We start from the raw sequence: 25790 nt of genomic DNA, 5'->3' as shown, positions 1-25790 counted from the left end.
CTGGTGGGTTTTCCTTTTGGGGGGGCGGCAGACCTCAAACATGCACCAACCCCCCTCCTCCCGCACTGACCACAGCAGTACCCGCGGCACTGACCACCAGCCGGCACTTACCCGCTGTGTGGCGGAGCTCTCATCCTCTCCTGCATTGGTGGGGCTGTCCTCCTCCTCTCTGCAAGTGGCGGGGCTGTCCTCCTCCTCTCCTCCAGTGCGGGCAGTGGCAGCTCCGGTGTCCACTCCTCGGGCTTCCTCCCCTGTGTGTCTCCTCTTCCGCCAAAGCGCTAGCAGTCCAATAGGGTCACCTGGCACTTTAGCCAATCGGGAAACAGGTCTCACAGACTTGCCTCCTGATTGGCGGGGATGAACTGTAGTGTGACCATAGCGAAAATTAATTTGCTATGGTCACACAACAGCGTGGGATCGGGATGCAGTGCTTTCCCCCCCCCCGAGCCCACCCTATTTTAAGGCCTATTAGAGCCTCTGGCTCTAATCATGTGCTTCAAAATACACCCCCTCCCACCCCCACCATAGTAATTCATGTGTCCGGCATCCTGAAAGGGACCGGGCACATGGATAGGGAGGACGGCGGAGGTGTTGGGGCGGGCGGCGCACGTGCGCCCACAATGCACGACGAGCCGCCACTGGTTGGCTGTATAAAAGGTGTTCAGTAATGGGGAACCCATCATTATACAGAAGTTTCTGAACACCTGACTGAAGCACTAGTTAGTTCAGAGACATGCATTTTACTTTGACAGTACAATGATTTCTAAGGGGAATGAATGCAAGAGTCAAGGTGTCAAAAAAACACACACACATATTACATCTTTGCAATACATGCACATCTGCCCATGTTTTATCCCTTTAAACACAATGCAAGTACACAAAAAAATACTGATGATGTGCCAGAAATATAATGTGCTCTTCTTACCTTCTTCTTTGACATGACAACACAGTATTTTTGGCTCTGAATACGAAAGCATGTGTTGTCAGCCTTGTCTGTGCAGCTCTGCATGGGCAGAGAGCAGAGTGAACAGGTGCTTTTTTTGCACTTATCGCACATATGAACCAATATATCCTTTTCACTGTACATTAAGCAGTCTAAAAGGGAGCAAATAGTTCTTTATTACAGAAGACTTATGCCCTGTACACACGGTCGGACATTGATCGGAAATTCCGACAACAAAATCCATGGATTTTGGCTCAAACTTGTCTTGCATACACACGGTCACACAAAGTTGTCGGAAAATCCGATAGTTCTGAACGCGGTGACGTAAAATACGTACGTCGGGACTATAAACAGGGAAGTAGCCAATAGCTTTTGTCTCTTAATTTATTCTGAGCATGTGTGGCACTTTGTGCGTCGGATTTGTGTACACACGATCAGAATTTCCGACAACGGATTTTGTTGTCGGAAAAATTCATAGCAAGCTCTCAAACTTTGTGTGTCGGAAATTCCGATGGAAAATGTGTGATGGAGCCTACACACAGTCGAAATTTCCGACAACAAGATCCTATCACACATTTTCCGTCGGAAAATCCGACCATGTGTACAGGGCATTAGACTTGAAAAAATTAAATTAAAATAAATAAAGGAAAACACCCTGTTCTTACCCCATCTGCACCAACCTTGTTATTGGTAGTGGTTTACAAAAAGTAATATCCTATTATTATGTACAGTTAAGACCTCTGTGCCTTGGTTTTTTTCTTATTATGGTTTGTAAGAACAATGGAAGAGCATATGGTTTTGGAACAAATTTATGTTCAGTGATATATGATACGTTGAGCCATAGGATTTAATCCAGTCACTTTGTTTAGTATTGTATGCTTGATACCCAGGTGTAATAGACCAGAGCTGGTAATCAGGGTATACATCATGTACAGTACTGTTTTGTTTCGTTCAACCAGAAAAAACTAACAAACTGACAGATCCTTGCATCAGCACAAGTGATATTGATGCAGGGATCTCTCCTGCTGTTCTACTGTATTCCGACTCTGGAGACCCCCCACCCCCCCACCCCCTGCCAAAATACACAGATCAGTGCTTGCGCTGATCGAATGCTGGTTTTCAGCAAGACGGTTTAACATCAGTATACACATACCAAAAGTACTTTCGATATGTGTGTACCAGGCTGTAGTTGTATGCGTTTATTAAAGAAATATTAAAACCTAGACACATTTACTTAAGTTAAAGTCTTATGATTTTTCTTTGTGCCTCCTCCAGTAGAGGACTGGTGATCGGAAGTTCTTCTCTTTTCAGAAGTTCTTCTCTTTGCTCTCCCCTCTGGTCAGCTAACCAGTACCTATCCTTCAATGTGAAGTGAAGTCACTGGAAGGATTCAGGATTCTGCCAGAAATATGACCCAGTGATGGACCCCTCCAACAGCCAATAGGCAGCGTCAACATCACCAGAAGGCAATGTTGGTACTGCAGACAGGACCCTCTTACACTATAGAACAGAATAAAGAAGACCTGGGACCGAGTAATTGAAGATTAAGGTAGAAAAAAAAAATTAGGCACATGGGAATGGCGTGGGGAAGGTTTTTTTTTCTCACTGGAGATGAGACTCAAAGAGGACTTTGACTGTCAGTGAGAAGGTCAGTAGGTAGAGGCCGTACATACACACACACTTACTTCTGTGGCTCGTGAGCTCAGTGCTCTTAGGAGTAGCACCACCACGTGAATAGCCGCTCTGCGCACCACAGCCTCTGGATCAGTATGTATTACCGCTGATAAACAGGAGATCACCTAAAATGAAGAAAATTCAGCTCTCAGGATCTGAAGACAGCCATTTTTTGTGAGAGGTTCATATGATTACAGAAAACTAGTTTGGGTCAGAAAATTAGGATTTACCTCGTGGACAACAGAACCTAGAGAAAAATGGAGCAGCTTGCACAGTTCTCCTAGGTTAGAAAGGCTGCTGGCCCTCAAAGAGCTGTCTGGATCCCGGGAACCCCTCAGGAAAGCATGAATTAAGGCGTCCTTGTGTGGGATGACCATGTCTCCTGCAGACAAAGAAAAGTGATTATATTATATTCTATGGCACTGCATATTCGAGTGTAACAACAAAATCCCTTCAAATGACTGAGGCTAGAACGTGCAGCATGAAGGGGTAGAAGATGTCACCTCCTAAGACACGTGCTAATGAAGTAAGACATCATTGTAAGATCAATCAATCTCATGGTGGAGATGGGAAGGAATTGTATAATTTATTTTCACGGAGTGCATATTTTAAAGTTGTCATTGCAAAATCTGCTTTGCAATGTGTGACTGAAATCCGCATGTTGACATTCTTGCTCTCCCCTATTTTTGTTAGTTTGTGAAATGCAGAGAACTGTACCTTAGCCAGGCCACCAGGCCTTGTCATTTGGCCCTTGCACCCAGTTTTGCAGCTGGTACATTGTGGAACTCCATTACACCACCTGCATTTCTCACCCACCGTTCCCTCTCCCCGCTGCCACTTGTAAACACTGAAGCCTTCTATGTTTACAAGGGACAACTTTGCTCCTGGAACTAACAGATCTCTGCACGCACTCACAGCGGGGACATAAATGTAAAACAGGGGTCCCCCACATGAGGGTTGGGATTTTAAGGGCAACTGAGTATAACTGAAAAAACAAGTATAAATATAAACGTATTTTATAAATTGTTTACACATTAAAAAGTCAGTGCATATAATTGATACAACTGACTAGTTAAGAATAAAACATGTAGTATGGCATGAAAATACAAACAGATACAGTCACAATCACAGAGAAAAAAATGTATATATAAAATAAAAAATAAGAATCAAAAAAATATAACCTGATGCCAGAAAAAAAACGTGTTTATATTTTTTTGATTCTTATTTTATATATACATTTTTTTCTCTGTGATTGGCGTCTTGATCATACTGGGGTGGGCTATTTTTGGATTGATTTGCCTTTCCGCCCTTAACAATGCTCCTCACATGCCCCTGTCTTTATGTGTCCCACTTTTAACAGATGCGTGTTTTCTTTATAGATGTACACTGATCTCCATGCGTGATAAGCCCCTGAGGAAAGGACAAGTTCCTGAAACGCGTTGGGCTCAATTTTCAAACACAGGAGACTCTATCTGTTTGTATTTTCATGCCATACTACATGTTTTGTTCTTAACTAGTCAGTTGAATCAATTATATGCACTGACTTTTTAATGTGTAAACAATTAATAAACTATGTTTATATTTATACTTATATTGTTTTTTTCAATTATACTCAGTTGCCCTTAAAATTCCAACCCTCATGTGGGGACCCCTGTTTTACATTTATGTACACGGGATGGTGGCAACATCATAGTCCACTTTTGGTGAGAAATTCTTCTTACAGCGGGGACATATCTCCAAACTCTACGAAAGAGAACAATCTCCTTGAAAGGCAAGGCAGAGATGCCTACACAGGGAGGCACTAAAAGCAGGCTAGGTAGGGGATAGAGTTGCAAGGAAGCATGGGTGGAAGGGGTTGTTTGCACAATGTGCACAGCACACCCCTGAACTCTGCACTCTGTACATAACGCATTATTCCTGAACCCTCCACTCTGTACATAACGCACTCCTGAACCCTGCAATCTGTACATAACGCACTCCTGAATCCCGCACTCTGTACATAACGCACTCCTGAATCCTGTGCTCTGTACACCCCCCAACTCTGTACATAACACACTCCTGAACTCTGCACGTAGCGCACCCCTGAACCCTGCAGGCTAGGTAGGGGAGAGAGTTGCAAGGAAGCATGGGTGGAAGGGGGGGTTTGCACAATGTGCACAGCACACCCCTGAACCCTGCACTCTGTACATAACGCATTCCTGAACCCTCCACTCTGTACATAACGCACTCCTGAACCCTGCACTCCGTACATAACGCACTCCTGAACCCTGCACTCTGTACATAACGCACTCCTGAATCCTGTGCTCTGTACACCCCCCAACTCTGTGCATAACACACTCCTGAACTCTGCACTCTGTACGTAGCACACCCCTGAACCCTGCACTCTATACGTAGCACACTCCTGAACTCTGCACGCTGTACGTAGCACACTCCTGAACTCTGCACGCTGTACGTAGCACACCCCTGAACTCTGCATGTAGCACACCACTGAACTCTGCACTCTGTACGTAGCACACCACTGAACTCTGCACTCTGTACGTAGCACACCCCTGAACTCTGCACTCTGTACGTAGCACACCCCTGAACTCTGCACTCTGTACGTAGCACACCCCTGAACTCTGCACTCTGTACGTAGCACACCCCTGAACTCTGCACTCTGTACGTAGCACACCCCTGAACTCTGCACTCTGTACGTAGCACACCCCTGAACTCTGCACTCTGTACGTAGCACACCCCTGAACTCTGCACTCTATATGTAGCACAGCCCTGAACTTGGCACGTAAGGCACTCCTGAACCCAGCAATGTGTACACCCCCCCAACTCTGCACATAACGCACTCCTGAACCCTGCACTGTGTACACACCCCGAACTCTGCACATAACGCACTCCTGAACCCTGCACTTTGTATGTAGCATAATCCTGAACCCTGCACCAGGGGAGGACTGACCATACGTACGCTCTCCATCCAGACACATCCCCACACCAGCCAACAGGAAAGGAGAGGGGAACCCAGCAGTGCTGCGGGGGGGGCCAGGAGAGAGCACAGGGGATATGGGGGCAGCAGAACAGGGATAGGGAGGCAACAGCGGTATGTAGAGGAACCAATGCCCTCCCTTTTTCTCCTTTAGCTGCTGAATGCCTGCTTAAGAGAGGAGGAAAAGTGGGCAATCATCGGCTGCATGGAGGGATCAGTTCCTCTATATGCCACTGCCCCTCCTATCCAGGGATACAGGGGGCTGCATGGGTCCCCTGGAGCATAGGACTGGGTCACAGTTGCGACCCCTGTGACCCATGTATGTACATCCCTGGCCCATCAGCTTCTGCAGAAGCCAGGAACTTCCATGCAGGCTGTGCTGCAGTAGATTTTTAAATTCCCCCTCTAGGCAGCTAAACTACAATAACCAAATGATCAGGCTCTCAGAGGTTCCCAGAGGCATGGTCAGGGTCTCAGATGGACGCCAACTTTCTACCTGTTGGGTGTTTGGTGGCTTCTCAGCAATAGCAATGGGAATCTCCATGAGCCTAAGCTGCAGAAAAAATTTGGCATTGTCCCATTCCGGAACATGAGGGTCCAAAGCTTCTACAGTTTGCTGATGGGCCCTTCTGTGCAACTGCAAAATGTGGAAGATGGCTGCCACTAATGCGTGTAATGTAGGGAGTACAATATGTAGGTGGAGCTATGTGTGGCTTGAGTGTGGGCAGGTGCACAGGGGGCCCCCATGATCTCCTATTGCTTGGGGGTCCCATGAGTTGTCAGTCTGCCCCTGCCCTGCACACCCCAGATACAACCGGCCTTTGGAGGGTAACCATACTGCCAATGTGGTCCATGACGGAATTGAGTTGGACACCCCTGCACTAGAGGCACAGCAGATCACCCACTACAGCAACTACTGCCTACACAGTTAATTCATCATCCACACATGGAGTGCATTGTTTTCAATGAGTCTCAAGCTTGCATACATACAACAAAAGACATTGAATACATTCCCTCTAAACCAGGTGGCTATAAACTTGCAGATCTCTAATAGCAAGAATAATGGGTTGAAACTTTGATGATCATTTCCAAAACTCAGCTAATGAACAGATGCAGTACAAAGGTTCGTTCATTAATTAATTCTCATGCAGTTTCATATTGGTGTGATGCATTGAAAGCATTCTTGCTGCTGCACAAAGAGTGCACAGTTGACTCCTCCCTCTGATGAAAGACAGGGTCTGAAATGCATTGGATTTTGAGGGGCCACTGTGGAGAGACATATGTGTGGAATTTGTTGAATATACCTGTCAACAAAGGAAGTTAGCTTCTGGTAATGTGAAAATACCCAGATCTCGTCTATTATACAGTTAAAAACTGGAGCATTTATTTAACCATTGTTTTTTATTAATGGATGGTTTTATAACATACAAGAAGAGTTCTTTTTGGAGAAAAGTAAATTTTATCCTGCAAGTCATGTGACCAGGAGAGGAGGAGTTTATGAGAACAAGGACTGAGTCGGATGGAGTCAGCTGAGAGTGCACCATGGAATGGGTTGGGTACCAGATAGAACAATAAAGGCATGCCACAAAAAGGACTGAAACCCTGATAGAGGAAATTAATGGGGGAGATTTGGAGGAAAGGATTGACAGAAGAGAGCAGACAAAGATGTGGGGAAAATGTATTGTAAGGGACAGCTCTGGCCTGAAGCTGAGTATTGCAGTAAAAGCGGTTTTCTGAATTTTATCTTTTAATGGGGTATTCAAACTCTCTTAAAATCTGATTGGTACATACACAACAGTGGTAGTCGGCATATCTGATATAAGAACCCAATGCAGCCTATCACATCAACAAAAGCCCACATATAACATTCATTATATAATGCTACAGAAACAAACATTTCTGGCATGCTACAAGAGATGTGTAGGGACTGCAAGTAAGCTACAGGAGATGGGTGGAAACATCAGGCAAGCCACAAGTGACAGGCACAGGCTACAAGCATGGTATAGGAGACAGGAAGAGACTGCAGGCACGCTACAAGAGAAGGGAAGAGATTGTGGGCACGTTACAGGGGACAGGAAGAGCCTGTGGGCATACTTAAGGAGATGGGTGAAGACTGCCGACATTCTACAAGAGCTGGTCAGAGACTGCCGACTTCAAGAGCTGGGCAGAGACTGCCGACATTCTACAAGAGCTGGGCAGAGACTGCCGACATTCTACAAGAGCTGGGCAGAGACTGCCGACATTCTACAAGAGCTGGGCAGAGACTGCCGACATTCTACAAGAGCTGGGCAGAGACTGCCGACATTCTACAAGAGCTGGGCAGAGACTTCTGACATTCTACAAAAGCTGTGCAGAGACTTCCGACATTCTACAAGAGCTGTGCAGAGACTGCCGACATTCTACAAGAGCTGGGCAGAGACTACCAACATACTACAAGAGCTGGGCAGAGACTGCAGACATTCTACAAGAGCTGTGCAGAGACTTCCGGCATACTACAAGAGCTGGGCAGAGACTGCCGACATTCTACAAGAGCTGGGCAGAGACTGCCGACATTCTACAAGAGCTGGGCAGAGACTGCCGACATTCTACAAGAGCTGGGCAGAGACTGCCGACATTCTACAAGAGCTGGGCAGAGACTGCCGACATTCTACAAGAGCTGGGCAGAGACTGCCGACATTCTACAAGAGCTGGGCAGAGACTTCCGACATTCTACAAAAGCTGTGCAGAGACTTCCGACATTCTACAAGAGCTGTGCAGAGACTGCCGACATTCTACAAGAGCTGGGCAGAGACTACCAACATACTACAAGAGCTGGACAGAGACTGCAGACATTCTACAAGAGCTGGGCAGAGACTGCCGGCATACTACAAGAGCTGGGCAGAGACTGCCAACATTCTGCAAGAGTTGGGCAGAGACTGTGGGCATACTACAAGAGATGGACAGAGACTGTTGGCATACTAAAAAAGATGGACAGAGACTGATGCAATACTACAAGAATTGGCAGACACTGCTGACATTGCAAGGGGAGATGAAATGTCCTATACCGCAAGTCAAAATAGGTGTGATGGTCCTCAAAAATTTGGCTATATAGAGAGCAAAAAGGAAGATGTCCATATCAACCAGATTCTACTGATCATGTTGATAGCGTCACATGATAAATTACTCTTTTTCTATCAGTTTTTTTTAAACGAAGAATAATGCTCTATAGAAATAATGCTACAACTAAAAGCTTTATGAATACGTCCTGGCATGAATGAGCAGATGGCAGGGACACCACCATGACTATCTGAACATGATAGCAGACAAGTACTATGGGAGGGAGACAGAATAGGAGAGCAATTAAATAGTAACTGCATGTGGGGAGATTCTTTAAAGTGGATCTGAACTCAAAAAGTGAAATATTGCTGTGTTATAGGGAACACCTAGAAAAGTTAAAGGAGAAGTAGGGCCAAAGCTCTTTTAGCTCTACTTCTGTGGGTCACAGGAGTGCACTTTGTTCTGAAGTCCTGTGACCGGTATTCAGCCAACAGCAGCCAAAAGTCAGCTGTTGGCTGATGTCTCCCAGCTAGTCCAGGCTCTAAAGAGATCCTGACTTTAATGTCGGGATTCACCCAGATGCCTGAGCGGCAGCTGGCTCATCCTCTTAGCGTGCCGCTGAGAGCTTGAGCCAGCAGCTCCCGCCCCCTCACACAGCCCAAAGCTTTAGTGAGCTCTGGAGAAGCAGAACAGAGAGCCGGTGACTACCAGTCACCGGCTCTCTGCTCACTGAAAACTGAGCGATCAGCAGTCTTTAATTGTTCAGTTCTCAGTCTTAGAGGTGGCGGGGGACCGATGCTCCATCCACCTAGGTGATTATGTGCGTTTGATTTTTTTTTTGTTGATTTTTTAATCCCACACTTCTCTTTTACATGTGCCTAAGCAGTACATTGAAAAATATAAATAGCAGTGCACTTCTTGGTATGTGAGTATGCCTAGAGAGTTATAGCTGTAAATCCGCAGTGAGATCCAAATTGCTCCTACCTGTGGCTGCTAGAGATTTTAAGTGCCTCTAATGTGCTGCTTATTAATCTCCTTGCTGGAGGCTCTGATATAAGGAACCAAAACCCTGCCTCTAGAAAGATGGCTGCCTTCATGCAGAACAAGACATGGCAAAGTCAGTTTTGAGGGAAAAAATCAGCCACAGGAAATCCACAGAGAATACTGATGAATCTTTCTTTGCCTTCAGCTTCCAGAGCTCAGTTCCTCTTTAAAGCGGGAGTCCGGCAACCAATCTTTTTTTATTTTTTTTTTATTTTTTAGGTCATTGAGACACTTTGCTAATCCCAAAATAATACTCACAGTTTGGGTGTAATATTTCCGCCTCTGTCTGTTTTCGTACTGAAGAATAACTTAAAAAAATGTGAAGCTGGCTGTTTCCATCTTGCTTGTGGGCATGTGAAGCCCACAAGCATTTATTTCTGGGATGTGGTGAATGCTGTTCATTCACAGCTTGTTCATGCGCATGATCATTGTTTCCGCACTGAATCTTGGGAAGCCTGACACTAAGCTCCCAGGAGACAGTGCGGCGCCGGGGAAAGGCAATAAACACGCCTACTCCCATGGGAGGAGAGACAGGAAGTGCCACAATAAAGTACAATATAAAGGTAATTACAAAAAAAAATTTGTGCGGCATTTGAACATCTATGCAATTAACTGAAGGGGGTAAGATTAATTTAAAAATTTGAGTGGAACCCCGCTTTAAGTTAAAGTAGATAAAATACACAGAGAACACTATCAGGACAAGAAGACTAGAGGCAAAACATATAACCTGCAGGCAATGACCATCCCAGCCATCTACATTTCTCTCTCTTTATAAGGAAAGTTTCCTCATGATGTGTCTGTAGCCTCTGGACCTGCTGAGAAGACTGTATAGAATCAGACACACACCTTACTGAGTAATAAAGTGTCATCATAAGGAGCACTTAGCCTGAGAGCCAGGATGTTGTTCCCACCATCAAAGCCTCACCTTCACCTCCAGCAATTGTCTATTACTTGCTAATTTACATGGAGTCCAATGCACAGACATGCAGGAAATATTGTACAAGTATACAGGATTACAAAAGTGAAAATTATAATAAAATAATAAAAAAAACACAATAATGAACCATCTGTGCATTATGGATGTGCTGAAAATAAATAGATAGAAAAACGTCAGGTGAGTATTTTGGTCCATTACGGTGTGTTGGCAGCTAATTCACCAAACATACATAAGCCTGACATTATTTTAACGGAACTGTATTTATTGGTATATTCTGTTTTTATACTACTATATAACTTGTGTCAAAGTTACTAGGGTAGACAAAACAGAATCAGAAAATGTATTAGTACTTTACAATACCAATCATGGAATGAAACGCAGTTGTAGCTCCCTCACATAGAATTCCATACCCAACATAAAAACATTTAGGGCCCATTTACACTTGCTTTGACTTTAACACATTAAAGCGCCCACCACCTCAACCTGCTTTTTTAACCACTTGCCGACCAGCCGCTGGAGTTTTACTGCGGTAGAATGGCACGGCTGGGCGAACCAACGTTATCTTACGTTGCTTCGCCTTGTGGCCACTAGGGATGAGCCAAACACCCCCCTGTTCGGTTCGCACCAGAACATGCGAACAGGCAAAAAATTTGTTCGAACACGCGAACACCATTAAAGTCTATGGGACACGAACATGAATAATCAAAAGTGCTAATTTTAAAGGCTTATATGCAAGTTATTGTCATAAAAAGTGTTTGGGGACCTGGGTCCTGCCCCAGGGGACATGGATCAATGCAAAAAAAAGTATTAAAAATGTCAGTTTTTTTCGCATATTTCCTGTGTTTAGAACAGTCTGACAGCAAAATGACATTTCAAAGGAAAAAAGGTCATTTAAACTACTCGCGGCTATTAATGAATTGCCGGTTCGACAATACACATAAAAGTTCATTGATAAAAAAACGACATGGGAATTCCCCATAGGGGAACCCCGAACCAAAATTAAAAAAAAAAAATGATGTGGGGGTCCCCCTAAATTCCATATCAGGCCCTTCAGGTCTGGTATGGATATTAAGGGGAACCCCGGCCAAAAAAAAAAATGGCGTGGGGTCCCCCTCAAAATCTATACCAGACCCCTGACAAGAGACAGTTTTTGACACTTCCTTTATTTAAATGCTTCTTCTTTCTTCTATCTTCCTTCGGTTTCTTCCTCCATCTTCTTCTTCTTCTGGTACCTTCCTCCGCTGCACCGGTGTCTTCTTCCCTTCGTCTTCTTGGGCCGCTCCGCATTCACCATGATGGGAGGCTCGCGCTGTGTGACGCTTCTCTTCTGACGGTTCTTAAATAACGGAGGGCGGGGCCACCCGGTGACCCCGTCCCCCTCTGACGCACAGGGACTTGACGGGGACTTCCCTGTGGCATTCCCCGTGACGTCAGAGGGGGGCGGACAGGGAAGTCACCGTGCGTCAGAGAGGGCGGGGTCACCGGGAGGAAGATGCCGGACGAGAACACCGGAGGAAGAACCAGAAGAAGAAGAAGATGGAGGAAGAAACCAAAGGAAGAAAGAAGAAAGAAGATAGAAGAAAGAAGAAGCATTTAAATAAAGGAATTGTCAAAAACTGTCTCTTGTCATTTTTAATATTTTTGACACTTTTTTTGTGAAATGGTAGGGGTACTTTTGTACCCCCTTACCATTTCACACAGGGGGGAGGGCCAGGATCTGGGGGTCCCCTTAATAAAGGGGGCTTCCAGATTCCGATAAGCCCCCCGCCCGCAGACCCCCACAACCACTGGGCAAGGGTTGTGTGGATGTTTTGGGGGCTACCCCAAAGCACCCTCCCAATGTTGAGGGCATGTGGCCTGGTACGGTTCAGGAGGGGGGGGGCCACTCTCTCGTCCCCCCTCTTTTCCTGCGGCCTTCCAGGTTGCATGCTCGGATAAGGGTCTGGTATGGATTTTTGGGGGGACCCCAGGCCATTTTTTTTTTAAATTTTGGCGCGGGGTTCCCCTTAAAATCCATACCAGACCTGAAGGGTCTGGTACAGATTTTGAGGGGGACCCCACGCCATTTTTTTAAAAAAATTTTGGCCGGGGTTCCCCTTAATATCCATACCAGACCTGAAGGGCCTGGTATGGAATTTAGGGGGACCCCCCATGCCATTTTTTTTTTTTAATTTTGGTTCGGGGTTCCCCTGTGGGGAATTCCCATGCCGTTTTTATCAATGTACTTCTGTGTGTATTGTCGGACCGGCAATTCATTAATAGCCACGAGTAGTTTTAAATGACTTTTTTTCCTTTGAAGTGTCATTTTGCTGTCAGACTGTTCTAAACACGGGAAACATGCGCCCCTTTACAGGCATACTATAGACACCCCCCAGGTATGAAATTTAAAGGAATATTACACTTTTATTGTTTCATTTTAAGCATTATTAAAATCACTGCTCCTGAAAAAACGGCCGTTTTTAAAACTTTTTTTTACATTGATACATGTCCCCTGGGGCAGGACCCAGGTCCTCAAACACTTTTTATGACAATAACTTGCATATAAGCCTTTAAAATGAGCACTTATGATTTCTCCCATAGACTTTTAAAGGGTGTTCCGAGGATTTTGAATTTGCCACGAACACCCCAAATTGTTTGCTGTTCGGCGAACAGCCGATGTTCGAGTCGAACATGAGTTCGACTCGAACTCAAAGCTCATCCCTAGTGGCCACTAGGGGCGCGTACCCGATGCGAGTGCCCGGTGGGCGCGATGACCACCGGGCTCCTGCGATCGCTCGTGACAGAGCGAGAACCGCGATCTGTGTGTGTAAACACACAGATCCTGGTTCTTTCAGGGGAGAGGAGACACATTGTGTGTTGTGTGTGAACACCGATCTCTCTCTCCTCCTAGACAGTCCCCCCCCCCCACAGTTAAAACACACACATAGGGAACACAGTTAAGCCTTGATCGCCCCCTAGTGTTAACCCCTTCCCTGCCAGTGACATTTACACAGTAATCAGTACATTTTTAAAGCACTGATCGCTGTATAATTGTCAATTGTTTCAAAAACGTGTCAAAAGTGTCCGATTTGTCCACCATAATGTCGCAGTCCCAATAAAAATCGCAGATCTCTGCCATTACTACTACTACAAAAAAAAATAATAATAATAAAAATGCCATAAATCTATCCCCTATTTAGTAGATGCTATAACTTTTGTGCAAACCAATAAATATACGCTTATTGCGATTTTTTTTTACCAAAAATACGTAGAAGAATACATATCTGCCTAAACTGAGGAAAAAATTTGTTTTTTTTGATAAAAAATGTGGGATATTTATTGTAGCAAAAAGTAAAAGACTTTCAACATTTTCTCTCTACTTTTGTTTATAGCGCAAAAAATAAAAACCGCAAAGGCGATCAAATACCACCAAAAGAAAGTTCTATTTGTGGGAAAAAAAGAACGTCAATTTTGTTTGGGTACAGCATTGCGTGCAATTGTCAATTGAATCGACACAGTGCCGAATTGCAAAAAATGGCCTCGTCATTGAGCAGCCAAGTCTTCCGGGGCGGTTAATGTGTTTTTGATAATTTTTTGAAGCTTTAATGAAGCTTGGTAAATGCCATAAATGTGTTGATTTTCTATTTGTTTTAAAGGGGTCCAGTAGAACCCCTGGCTCAGTAATACCCCCACACAGCAGATCCTCAGCTCATTTGTACCCCTGTTCAGCAGATCCCCAACTTATTAGTACCCTCGTTCAGCAGATCCACAGTTTATTTGTACCCTTGTTTAACATATCCCCTGCTCAGTAGTACCCCTAGCTTTGCCGATAACCCACTCAGTAGTAACCCCCAGCTCTGCTGATCCTTTGTTTTGCTGATCCTCCTCTTTCTTGTCCCCACTCACCTCCCACTATATTGCTGCCATGCTGATCACGACGTGTGACATCTGCTCTCTTTCTTGTCCCTACTCACCTCCCACTATATTGCTGCCATGCTGATCACGACGTGTGATATCTGCTAGTTTCACCTGATCTGGTCTCCCAGCCCTAAGGGTACGTTCACACCAGCAGCTGCGTTACAACTCAGCAGCTAGTGTATGGTGCGGTCTGGTCCGACCAATACAGTGCTGATGCACCGATCTAGGCACATCGCACGGTTTACCTTTTTTTTTTTTTTTTTTTAAACAAACTTTGTTGAAAATTCACATTCAAGACGCTTCATAAAGCTCAATTGGCTGCCACATGTTGCAAGGCAGTGGATTGCCTCGCACTGCGCTTCACTGAAAAAAAGTACTGCACGCTGTACTTTTTTCACTGCACAGTAACACAGTGGTGTGAACTTGGCAGATAAGGAGGAAAGGCATTTTGCCTTCTCATGAAGTGGGACTGTGCTGGAATAGCCACCCAATGCAGTCCCCTAACTGAAAGAAAACAACACAAATACCATAATAAATACAAATGCACAAATATGTTCTTATTTTTAATTTTTTCCGTTTACTTCCCCAATATTTCAATAAAAGCAGATAGACATTTATTTTACAAGTGGAAGAAAGCATCAGAAAAAAATGCTGATTTCAGATGGTGATGACAGATAAAAAGTTTAATAATGGTTAAACGGATACAGCACTGAAATGCAAAAAGTACTCAGGTAGTTAAGTGATTAAAAGACAAAAGATTTCCTTTAAAAATGACTTTTCCTCTATTAGCGGATGTGGAACACACAGGATGAAACATGCAGGGAAGCCCTGTAAATCCTGGGAGAGGCAGACACCAATACACCTGGGAAATGCGGAGTCTACCTTCAGATCTGAGCAAGACACCGGGTCATGTGACAACTGAGTAGTAGGAAAAATATCCCTGCCTGCAGCAGGTTTACTCAGTTCCTTACAGTAATACATACAGTGGAAAGTGAATCATAATTATGAAAGCATTTGTTAAAGGAAAACTACGTTTTTCAGAGATCTGTTTTGGAAATGTGATCAATTTAATAATGTGAACATTTTTTCAAGAGGTGTTAATATTTTACCAACCTTGTTTCTGCGTATACTATGAAATTATATATGTAGATGGGAGCAGCAAAAGTTGCTTCCTGCATAGGAAGAGTTTTTTCATGCTTTGCAGGTTACATAATGGTTGTGCATTACTGCTCTCACAATGCGGGTCTAAAACTGCCCATACATTAGTCAGTTTCAGTCAGATAAATCAGTCTGTTGAACGAAAAAAAAAACTGACCCGATTTCCCCACCCACACATTCGAGCTGGATGGAGGAATCCCCCTGCTGTGTCTTTGTATTATAACAGTGCAAAGAGCAGCTAAAATCCGACAGGGTGATTGAACAGAATTCCAATTGATGAATAGACTTCTGTTCAACCACAGCGGCCATAGATTGATCGATATTGGTCCTTGCTGAATAGGCTGAATTTCGATCTGTGTATGGCCAGCTTAAAAGTCAGTGGACTCACTGGAACTAATGCACATCTAGTGTGGCTTATTGTAAAGCCCTAAGGCAGTCAATGCAGTAGCTTATCTGCCCTACCCCTAGTAATTAAGGATGTACTCCAGAAAAATTAAAAATCTACTGGGCTTCCTCCATAATGCAACGGTTAAATGCTTGTTTTTTTGCCAAGAGTACCCTTTAAAAGCACTGTCACTTGACTCATCCCTCACTCCCCCAACAGCCGGCAATCACCATTTCTCTACAATGCTTTGGGTTGTGGGAAGGCTCTCAGTATTCCTAATTAGAATGCAACTTTTAATTCTTAAATATGTATGGCACCATAAGCAACCAGGCATTTCAAGATTCGTACTCGCCAGGCTAAAAGACAATGAAGGCTTAGCACTCACTGACTTTAAAAAATACTTCCTAGCAGTAATACTACAAATAATTGCAGATTGGAAATACAATGTAGACAATAAGTTATGGGTACAATTTGAACGCAATCTGTGTGACACAGACTTGTTCTCCCAAATCTGGATTCTTTTTTTAAATTTATTTATTTATTTATTTTATTTAGTGGTATGTGACATACAATGAAACGCTAACTTCACAGAATATGTTGTGTAAACAAAGTAGCCTACGCATGGATACCAGGTAGTGGTATCTGGAGAAAAGATAAGTAAACTCAAGGTTATATAACAGAAACAGATCTGTAAGGGTACAAGGTACTCGGATACCCAGAAGGTATAGGACTAGGGCTCTGGGGGTTAGCCCCGGTATTCAAGGGGAATTTGAGTATCTGTGCATAGGGGAAGGGTGCTGTTGGGTGACCAACTGAGGTCAAATCATACCAAATTTTGTAAAATTAAAAGAGAGGAAGTGAATAAAGGAAAGAAGAGAGAGAGTAAGAGAGGGGAATGGAGTAGAGGGAAAGAAGGGGGGAGGGAAGGTGGTGTGATGGAAGAGTGGGGGGGGGGGTTAGAAGTCCACCTAGAGAGCAAGGACTGCCCTCAGCTCCCCAGGCCATCAGACGGTCATGGTTAGGAACCAGAGCCTCTGGAATACAACGTGGCCTGACTATGTCTCGCAGAGGTATTCCCCTGAGAAGCGGAACTGGGTCCAATAAAACCACCTGGTCTTATGTTCCTCGGATTTGTCCCTGATCGTAGCAGTCAGGTCCTCCATTCGTTCAATATCATTGACCCTCGCGAACCATTGGGCCACAGTTGGAGCAGATTGTTGCTTCCATTGACTTGGGATACAAGCTCTAGCAGCGCTGAGTAGGTGTTTAAGGAGAGATTTGTGGTATCGTTTTCTTGACATGGGAGTGAGATTGAGGAGCACAGCAGCAGGGTCATTGGTTAAGGAAATATCTGTGAATTTGTTGATGTAGCGGAGGACAGATTGCCAGAAAGTTTGTAATTTGGGGCACTCCCAAAAGATGTGTAGGATAGTGCCAGCTTGTTGCTCACAACGCCAGCAGCAGTCAGATTGGTTGGGAAATATTTTGATAATATATTACAAATGGTACAAAACACCAACCCGCGCAGGAGGAAACTAATGAGTTAAATATGTTTAGGAGCAGCACGTTATAAAGAAAGTGAAAAATGAAAAAGAATTAACAAAATAATTACAAACCGGGCTCCCTATGAAGTGCCAGTGCAAATAGTTAACAATCACAAAGTTATTCCAAAATTTATATAGAGATCTCAAAAAAGTGAGAAATAATGTCCATAGTGAAAAAACAAAAGAAAAAAACACAAAACAGCAGTAAGTATCAAAGTGTTGAGATGTCAAACAGTGAAAGCACAAAATCCAAATGAACAAATAATGTCCATAAATTGGTGTAAATATTCAAAACTTCTGGATATATCTTCTTAGTAATCAGCAAACATTGAGGGAACAAAAAATCCACCACATCACCGGCCACACAGCCTACTCACCATTGTGATGACTCCCATCACAGGAGTCAAAAGCGCTTCAAAGACATGCCAGAAAAGCTTCATGCGATCACGGCCTGGTCCAGGTGCAGAGTTTCCATTTCCCATGACGGCACCAGTCAATTACTCGGGTCATGTGCATTGCAGTGTAATAGAGAGCAGAGTCAGGGAATCCAATGCCTCCCCTCAGCTTTGGCCTTAGCAGCAACGCCCTACCTATTCATGGGTGTCTGCCACGTCATAGGAACTTAATACATTTTGAGCAAACCTCGTGAAAAATGGATTTTTAAAACAGCTTACCTGTAAAATCCTTTTCTTGGAGTACATCACAGGACACAGAGCACCATAGTAATGACTATCTGGGTTATATGCTACCTTTAGGTGATTGGACATTGGCAACCAATAGTAAGAAGGTTCCTCCCATATAACCCCTTCCATACAGGAAGTACCTTTAGTTTTGCAGCAAGCAATGAATATCCCAGAAAAAGAGGGGAGGGACCTCTGTGTCCCAAGATGTACTCCAAGAAAAGGATTTTACAGGTAAGCTGTTTTAAAAATCCATTTTTCTTTATCATACATCATGGGACACAGAGCACCATAGTAATGACTATCTGGGATGTCCCAAAGCAATGCCTTATGCCGCGTACACACGAGCGGACTTTCTATCCTACTTGGTCCGGCACACTTTCCGACGGACTTTGTCCGCCAGGTGCGCCGGACTTTAAAACGGACGGACTTGCCCACACACGCCGGGACTTTCCGGCGGGCTAAGTCCGCCCGTCTTTCCGACGGACTTTCGCCGGAGTTCCGGCGGACTTTCAGAATGAACGGACTTGCCCACACACGGACAAGTCCGTTCATTTTGAACGTGACTCAGGTGCGACGGGACTAGAAAAGGATGTCAATCTTGCCGCTTTTATCGGCGAGATTGACACCTTGCTAGCCCCGTCGCGGGGCATACCAGGCCCTTAGGTCTGGTATGGATTTTAGGGGGACCCCACGCCGTTTTTTCGGCGTAGCGGGGTTCCCCTTTATAATCCATACCAGACCTAAGGGCCTGGTATGCCCCGCGCTCGCCGCAATAGGAAGATTTGTTTTTCCTATTGCAGCGAGCGCGAGATGCAATACCATCCCCTCGTGTCGTATTTGGTCTGTCGGACCAGCCTACACACGAGCGGGCTTTCCGTCGGACCAGCACACACACGAGCGGACTTTCCGCCCGAAACTGAGTCCGACGGAAAGATTTCAAACATGTTTAAAATCTAGGTCCGGCGGGCTTTTGGGAAGAAGTCCGCCGGAAAAGTCCGCCGCCGCCCACACACGGGCGGATTGTCCGGCACACTCTGGTCCGCCGGACCAAGTATGCCGGAAAGTCCGACCGTGTGTACGCGGCATTAGAGGGGAGGGAACATAACATCCCTGGATCCCCTGTTTTAGGCTCCAGACTATAAAGCTGCTTGCAGCACGCTCTGGCCAAAAATAGTCTCTCTCCGAGACCTAACATACAGTCAGTAAAACCTGGTGAATGTATGAACCGAAGACCAAGCATCCGCTTTGCAAACCTGAGCCATAGACACCTGTTGGCGCACTGCCCATGACGTACTAACTCCTCTGGTAGAGTGAGCCTTGAGATATCAATTCAGATATCAATTCAAAGGCCTGGACAAAGACTTGACGAATCCACCTGGAGATTGTAGAACTAGTTGCTACCTGTCCCTTCTTAGGACTCTCAGGCAGAACAAAAAGTGAGTCAGACTTCCGAAAAGGGGCTGACATATCTAAGTAAACCTTGACAGCTCTCACCACATCCAGTGAATGGAGCGCCCTTTCCTCCTTGGATTTAGGCTTAGGAAAGAAGGAAGGTAAAATGATATCCTGATTCAAGTGAAAACTGGAAACCACCTTAGGTAAAAAATCTGGACGATAAAAAAAAAAAATAAACAAAAAGGGTTTGTCACAAGAAAGGCCAGCCAACTTAGACACCCTTCTAGCTGAGGTTATAGCCACCAAAAATACCAATTTCCTAGTTAATAGGATCAAAGGAATATGCTTAATAGTTTCAAAGGGTTGACTCTGTAGAGCTGAAAGCACTAAGTTCAAGTCCCACGGGCATAAGGGCGGCTTAATTGGCGGTCTTAAGTGTAGTACTCCCTTGACAAAGGTTCGTACTAAAGAATGAGATGCGATTGGCCTCTGGAAAAAAAACGATAAGGCCGAAATTTGTCCCTTAATGGTTCCTAGGGATAAGTTTAAATCAATTCCTGTTTGCAGAAAGGCAAGGACCCTCCCAATTGTATACTTGCGAGGGTGCCATCTTCTCTTCTCACACCATGAGATGTACGACTTCCAGACTCTATGGTAAATTTTTCTGGACATTGGCTTTCTAGCATATATCAAAGTAGACAGAACAGAACCAGTGATACCACGGTCTCTTAGTACTCTGGTCTCAATAGCCATGCCATCAAATTCAGTGACCGTAAAGAAGGATGGTATATAGGACCTTGGGACAGCAGGTCTGGGTGGAATGGAAGGCACAATGGGTCCCCTACCGCCATCCTCACAATCTGTGAGTACCAAGATCTCCTTGACCACCAGAATAACTGATTTCTGTTCTTCCTGTATCCTGCGTAACAGGTGCGGCAGCATCTGGATCGGAGGAAAAGCGTAAATTAGAGAATACTGATCCCGGGGAACCACCAATGCATCCGTCCCCACGGCAAGTGGATCCCTGGTCCTGGACAGGAAGCTGTCCACCTTGGTATTGAACATGGATGCCAGGAGATCCACCTTTGGTATCCCCCAACGCTGGCATATTTGAAGGAAAACCTCAGGGTGAAGGGACCATTCCCCCGGTAACAATTGCTGACAACTTAGGTAGTCTGCCTGCCAATTGTCCACCCCTGGAATATAGACTGCCGACAGAAACGGCATGGGTCTCTCTGCCCAAGTCAATATGTAATTTATTTCTTTTCTTTGGGCTGCCCAGCTTCCGGTACCCCCTTGGTGGTTGATGTATGCCACCACCGTGGAAATGTCGGACTGGACTCTGACCGGAGACCCCCGCAACCTGGACGTCCAGAATATGAGAGCCAAGCGAGTTGCTCGAATCTCCAGCAGATTGATAGGCAAGGTCTTCTCTACCCGGGACCGTTTTCCCTGTACGGAGGCCTCTTCCAATACCGCTCCCCAGCCGAGACGACTGGCGTCTGAAGTTACTACCTTCCAGGTTACCAGCGGAAAGGACTTCCCGTTTTTCAAATTGCTGGTCTTTGACCACCAAGAGAGGTCCTGTTTTACCCTTGGGGATAGAGACATTGGATGATTCAAGGTTAGAACAGACTTGTTCCAAGCCTCCAGGATAGTTTTCTGGAACAACCTGGAGTGAAACTGCGCATAAGGAACTTCGCTGAAAGATGACACCATCTTGCCCAGCAGTCTCATGCACAATCAAATTCAGGGTCTTTTTACCCTTTTGACTTTCCTGACCAGCTCCACTATTGAGCTGACCTTTAAGGGGGGTAAAAACACCCTTTCCTGTCTCGTATCCAGGATCAGGCCTAGATATGTCAAGATTTGAACTGGATGAAGGGCCGATTTGTCCATATTCAGAATCCAGCCTAGGCATCTCAGAAAATGAACAGTACTTGAAACGTTTTCTATCAGGGTGGAATAGGACTGGTCCTTTAACAGAAGGTCATCTAGATATCCTATCACCGATATCTTTTGGGACCTTAGAGAAGCCAACACCTTTGTGAAGACTCGAGGGGCCGTAGTCAGACCGAATGGAAGTGCTACAAACTGGAAATGACACCCCTCTACTGTGAAGCGTAGAAATCTTTGATGTGGACCGAAACTCGGCACATGCAGGTACGCATCCTTGATGTTTAGGGATGCTAAAAAATCCCCTTTTTTTAAGGATGCGACTACTGAACGAACTGATTCCATATGGAAGGTTCGGACCTTTAGAAAGGAATTGAGAGACTTGAGGTCCAGAATGGGCCTTACCTCCCCATTCGGCTTCGGCACTGTAAATAGGTTCGAATAGAACCCCTTGAATTTTTCTTTTTGCGGAACCTCGATAATCACCCCTTGCCTTTTTAGCTGTTCTAAGGCTAGGAATAGGCTTTTCTTTTTCTCTGGGTCCGATGGGACTCTTGATACCAGAAACCAATTTGGGGGAAAATCCTGGAATTCTATTTTGTAACCTTGTGTTATAGTGGAAATGACCCACCTGTCCTGCACCAACCTTGCCCAAGCATCTGCGAACCGCCGCAGTCTGCCCCCCACCTGTAAGAGTGGGGGCGCCCCTTCACAAGGAGGACTTGGAATTGGTCTTGTTCGGGTTCTGAGTCCAAGGTCTCTTTTGACCTTGAGGTTTCTTAAAGGCAGGTGGTTGAGGCCGTCGATACTTCTTGGCAGAAGAGGCGCCTGGCCCAGGAGCGTTAGGTATTTTAAAGGAGGGCTGCTTATTCCTTCTCTTAACAGGAAGCAAGGAGCAGCCTTTTGCATGGCATCTGGGCTGACCAGTTCTTTAGCCACAAGACTCTGCGCATATGTATTGAGAGTAGCGCAAAGCGAGACATCTGCTGGATTGAGTCCTTTAATGCATCTACTGCAAAACATAAAGCGCAAGGAAGTTCTGACAATTCGTCAGAATATTCCTCCAGTACAGGCAGGTTCCTGACCAATCTTTTAAAACGGTCCTTCAGGGATTGGCAGATCCCAATAGCCGCAACAGCCAGTTGTACTGCTGACCCAGCCACCGCAAAGGAGGCCTTTAGTAAGAATTCCAGCTTTTTATCCGCTGGATCCTTAAACCCTTGGGCATTATCCACTGGACAGGTTAAGCTTTTATTTATTGAAGAAATAGCAGCATCCACTAAAGGCGTATCCCACCTTTTCTTGAATTTTTCCTCCATAGGGTACAAAAAAGAGAACCTCTTTGGAGGTAAGTATATTCTGTCTGGGTGGTCCCAGTCAGCGTAAATCAGATGCTCCAATAATGGATGCACAGGAAACGCCCAGGAACCTTGCTGAGGTCGCAAGGATCCCAATGTAGAACAGGAAAGTTCTGGCCCCTGTACAGGGGTTAACTTAAATCCTGCTCTCACCATTTCAGCTAAAGACTGGATAAACAATTTTTGGGATTGCGAAGCCGACAATAGTTCTTCCGCTGAGGACTCTTCAGCCTCTGCTTCTTTATCCCCTACGGCCACCTCCTCAAAATCCTCTGCCCATTCTGGATCCAAATCACAAGGACCCAATTGGCTAAGGGAGTCCTGGTGCTCAAGTGACTCAGCACTGGGACCAGGCTCAGGAGAGGGAGATCTATGCCGTTTCTTCCCTCCCTGTGTTACTGAGGCAATCATACCCGCTATTTTGCCTTCAAGGCCAGCGAGGGCTGACGTTAAGCCATCCTTAGAGCCGGTTCACACTGGGGCGGCTTGTCAGGCGACCTAGCCGCCTGACAAGTCGCCTCCCGTTCTGTACAATGGAACCGTTCTAATCGGAGCGACGCAAGTCGCTCCGACTTAGAAGAAAGGTTCCTGTACTACTTTGGGGGCGACTTGCATAGACTTCTATACAGAAGTCGTCTTGCAAGTCGCCGCGGCAGTCGTGTGCAGGTCGCCTCGGTGAGGCGACCTGCAAGTCGTGCCGCTTCTAATGTGAACCGGCGCTTAGTAACATAAGCTGACGCAGGGATATTGGTGGTGGCCACTACGCCTGACAAATGCAATGGCTCAGCCAGGCCAAATGCCGCAGGTCTTTCAGGGGAGATAGGTGCTGCAGTAGCCTGAGGTTGATCTCCTGTTTTTGAAGGAGTCATTTTAACCCCTGGACTAGCCCTGTTCCACATGCCTCGTTTTCTGGAAGACATTGCTTACAAGGTTTAGAGCAGGGGTCTCAAACTGGCGGCCCTCCAGCTGTTGTGAAACTACAAGTCCCATGAGTCATTGCAAGGCTGACAGTTACAAGTATGACTCCCCCAGGCAGAGGCATGATGGGACTTGTAGTTTTGCAACAGCTGGAGGGCCGCTAGTTTGAGACCCCTGGTTTAGAGGAAAACTCACTGTGCTATATGGCTGAATCAGCAAAAGCAAAAACTATAGCCTCCTTAAAAGGGTTGCAAATGCCCGACTCACGTGCCCAGCTCTGTGTCCCACTGCAACAGGCTCCCAGCTCACCTAAGCCCATAGACAAGCACCGACACACGCAGGCACCCGACCTCCCTCTATATGCGTGCGCCGTCACGTGACGAACGCAAGCCCGGGACCTTACTGCACACGCGCACGTCCAAGGGGAACGTGCGACAAGCCGCTATGCTGCGTGCAGGTGGCGCCGCCATCCCGCACACGCTAAGCGCGCACAGGTGGGAGTAGGTATCCAATGCACGCGCACCTTTCCTGCATGTGCGCGCGACCAGTCCGCGCGGTCCCCGAGTGGGAACTCCACCTGAGTGCATCTTGCGGTCTCTCTGTAACTATCACAGTGGACACAAAATCTGGTCATAACATCATTTAGCAACAATGTAATAAATGGGGCCTCCAAAGGAAGCACTCACCGATCCTGGCAGCAGGGCCTGAGATAGGCCCAATCTTCCCCATCACCGTGGGTAGCATCACTGAGGACCTTCAGGGATCAGGTCCCCTTTTGTTTAGGGTCCACACCCCTGGACCTGTAAAGCACCCTTTAGGTTTCATTGGGCAAGTAAAAGACCAGGAATACCATATCACAAGGGTCCAGCTCCATAAGGACACGTTACAGGCAAAACCCTGTTCTTGAACCAAGGCTCGGGTACCATCCACTTTAGCATGATATGCCATCCGAATGGATCCGATTATAACATCCTCACTGGGACATTATTTGAAGAAAGGGCTTCTACAGCCATGACCATTACCTTCAAGACACTGGCAAAAAACTAAAGGTACTTCCTGTATGGGAGGGGTTATATGGGAGGAACCTTCTTACTATTGGTTGCCAGTGTCCAATCACCTAAAGGTAGCATATAACCCAGATAGTCATTACTATGGCGCTCTGTGTCCCATGATGTATGATAAAGAAAGAAAGTTTGCAGTAATTTGACAGGTAAGGCTTGTAGCAAATATAGGAGCCATGGCATTGCGTTCATCTTCAGTACATTACATCGGCCAAACCAGGATAGAGCAAGGAGATCCCATTTCTTAAGGTCTGTATTGAGCGTTACTAGGAAGGGCTGAAAATTCAGGGCAGAGACATCTTTTGGATTTGCAGGTATTCTGGTAACCAAGTATTGAATAGAATGGGTGGCCCATTTAAACGGGAAGAAGGGTCGTAAAACCTGACAGTGTGCTGTCTGGTACGGAAATGTTCAGAGCTTCCAACTGTTGAAGGTCAACTTTGAAGTTGGAGAGATTGCCATATTGTTTCAATTCTTGTATCAACAAAGGCAAAGGACGTTATAGGTTTAGTGATAAAAAATAAAAGATCGTCAGCGTATGCCGCTACTTTGTGTTGATAGGTCAGAATGGACCCCGCTGATATTTGGGTTATCTTTCACATGGCGAAGAAATGGTTCTACGGAAAGGACAAACAGCAGAGAGGAAAGCGGACATCCCTGCCTAGTCCCGTTGGAGATCGCAAAGATGTCAGAGTCTATCCCATTCATCCGTACCGTGGCTGTGAGGTTAGAATAAAGGGCAGAGATCCAGTCTAAGATGGGCTTCGGCATTCCAAAAGAATAGAGTGCTTATCGGAGAAACCCAGTCCACCCTATCAAAAGCCTTTTCGGCATCGGTGGATAAGAGTAAGAGAGGGTGGAGAGAGAGAGTGTTGGATCATTTTGCC

At 45.6% G+C, this 25790-nt stretch overlaps 1 protein-coding gene across 1 annotated transcript in view; it reads right to left on the bottom strand.

Moving 5' to 3' along the window:
- TANGO6 (transport and golgi organization 6 homolog) overlaps window positions 1-25790 on the bottom strand; it is a 112344-nt gene that overhangs the window by 21000 nt on the left and 65554 nt on the right. Inside the window, exons 17-18 of the mRNA XM_073605575.1 lie at window positions 2848-2999; window positions 2629-2742 (exon numbers count right to left, since the gene is read on the bottom strand). Of these exons, the coding sequence (XP_073461676.1) occupies window positions 2629-2742; window positions 2848-2999 (266 nt within the window). The remainder of the gene's footprint in view (window positions 1-2628; window positions 2743-2847; window positions 3000-25790) is intronic.

The sequence above is a fragment of the Aquarana catesbeiana genome, linkage group LG11 (assembly GCF_042186555.1).
Source record: "Aquarana catesbeiana isolate 2022-GZ linkage group LG11, ASM4218655v1, whole genome shotgun sequence".
Classification (NCBI taxonomy): Eukaryota; Metazoa; Chordata; class Amphibia; order Anura; family Ranidae; genus Aquarana; species Aquarana catesbeiana.
Note: the sequence above shows the minus strand (reverse complement) of the source record. Positions and strands in the feature narration are given on the sequence as shown.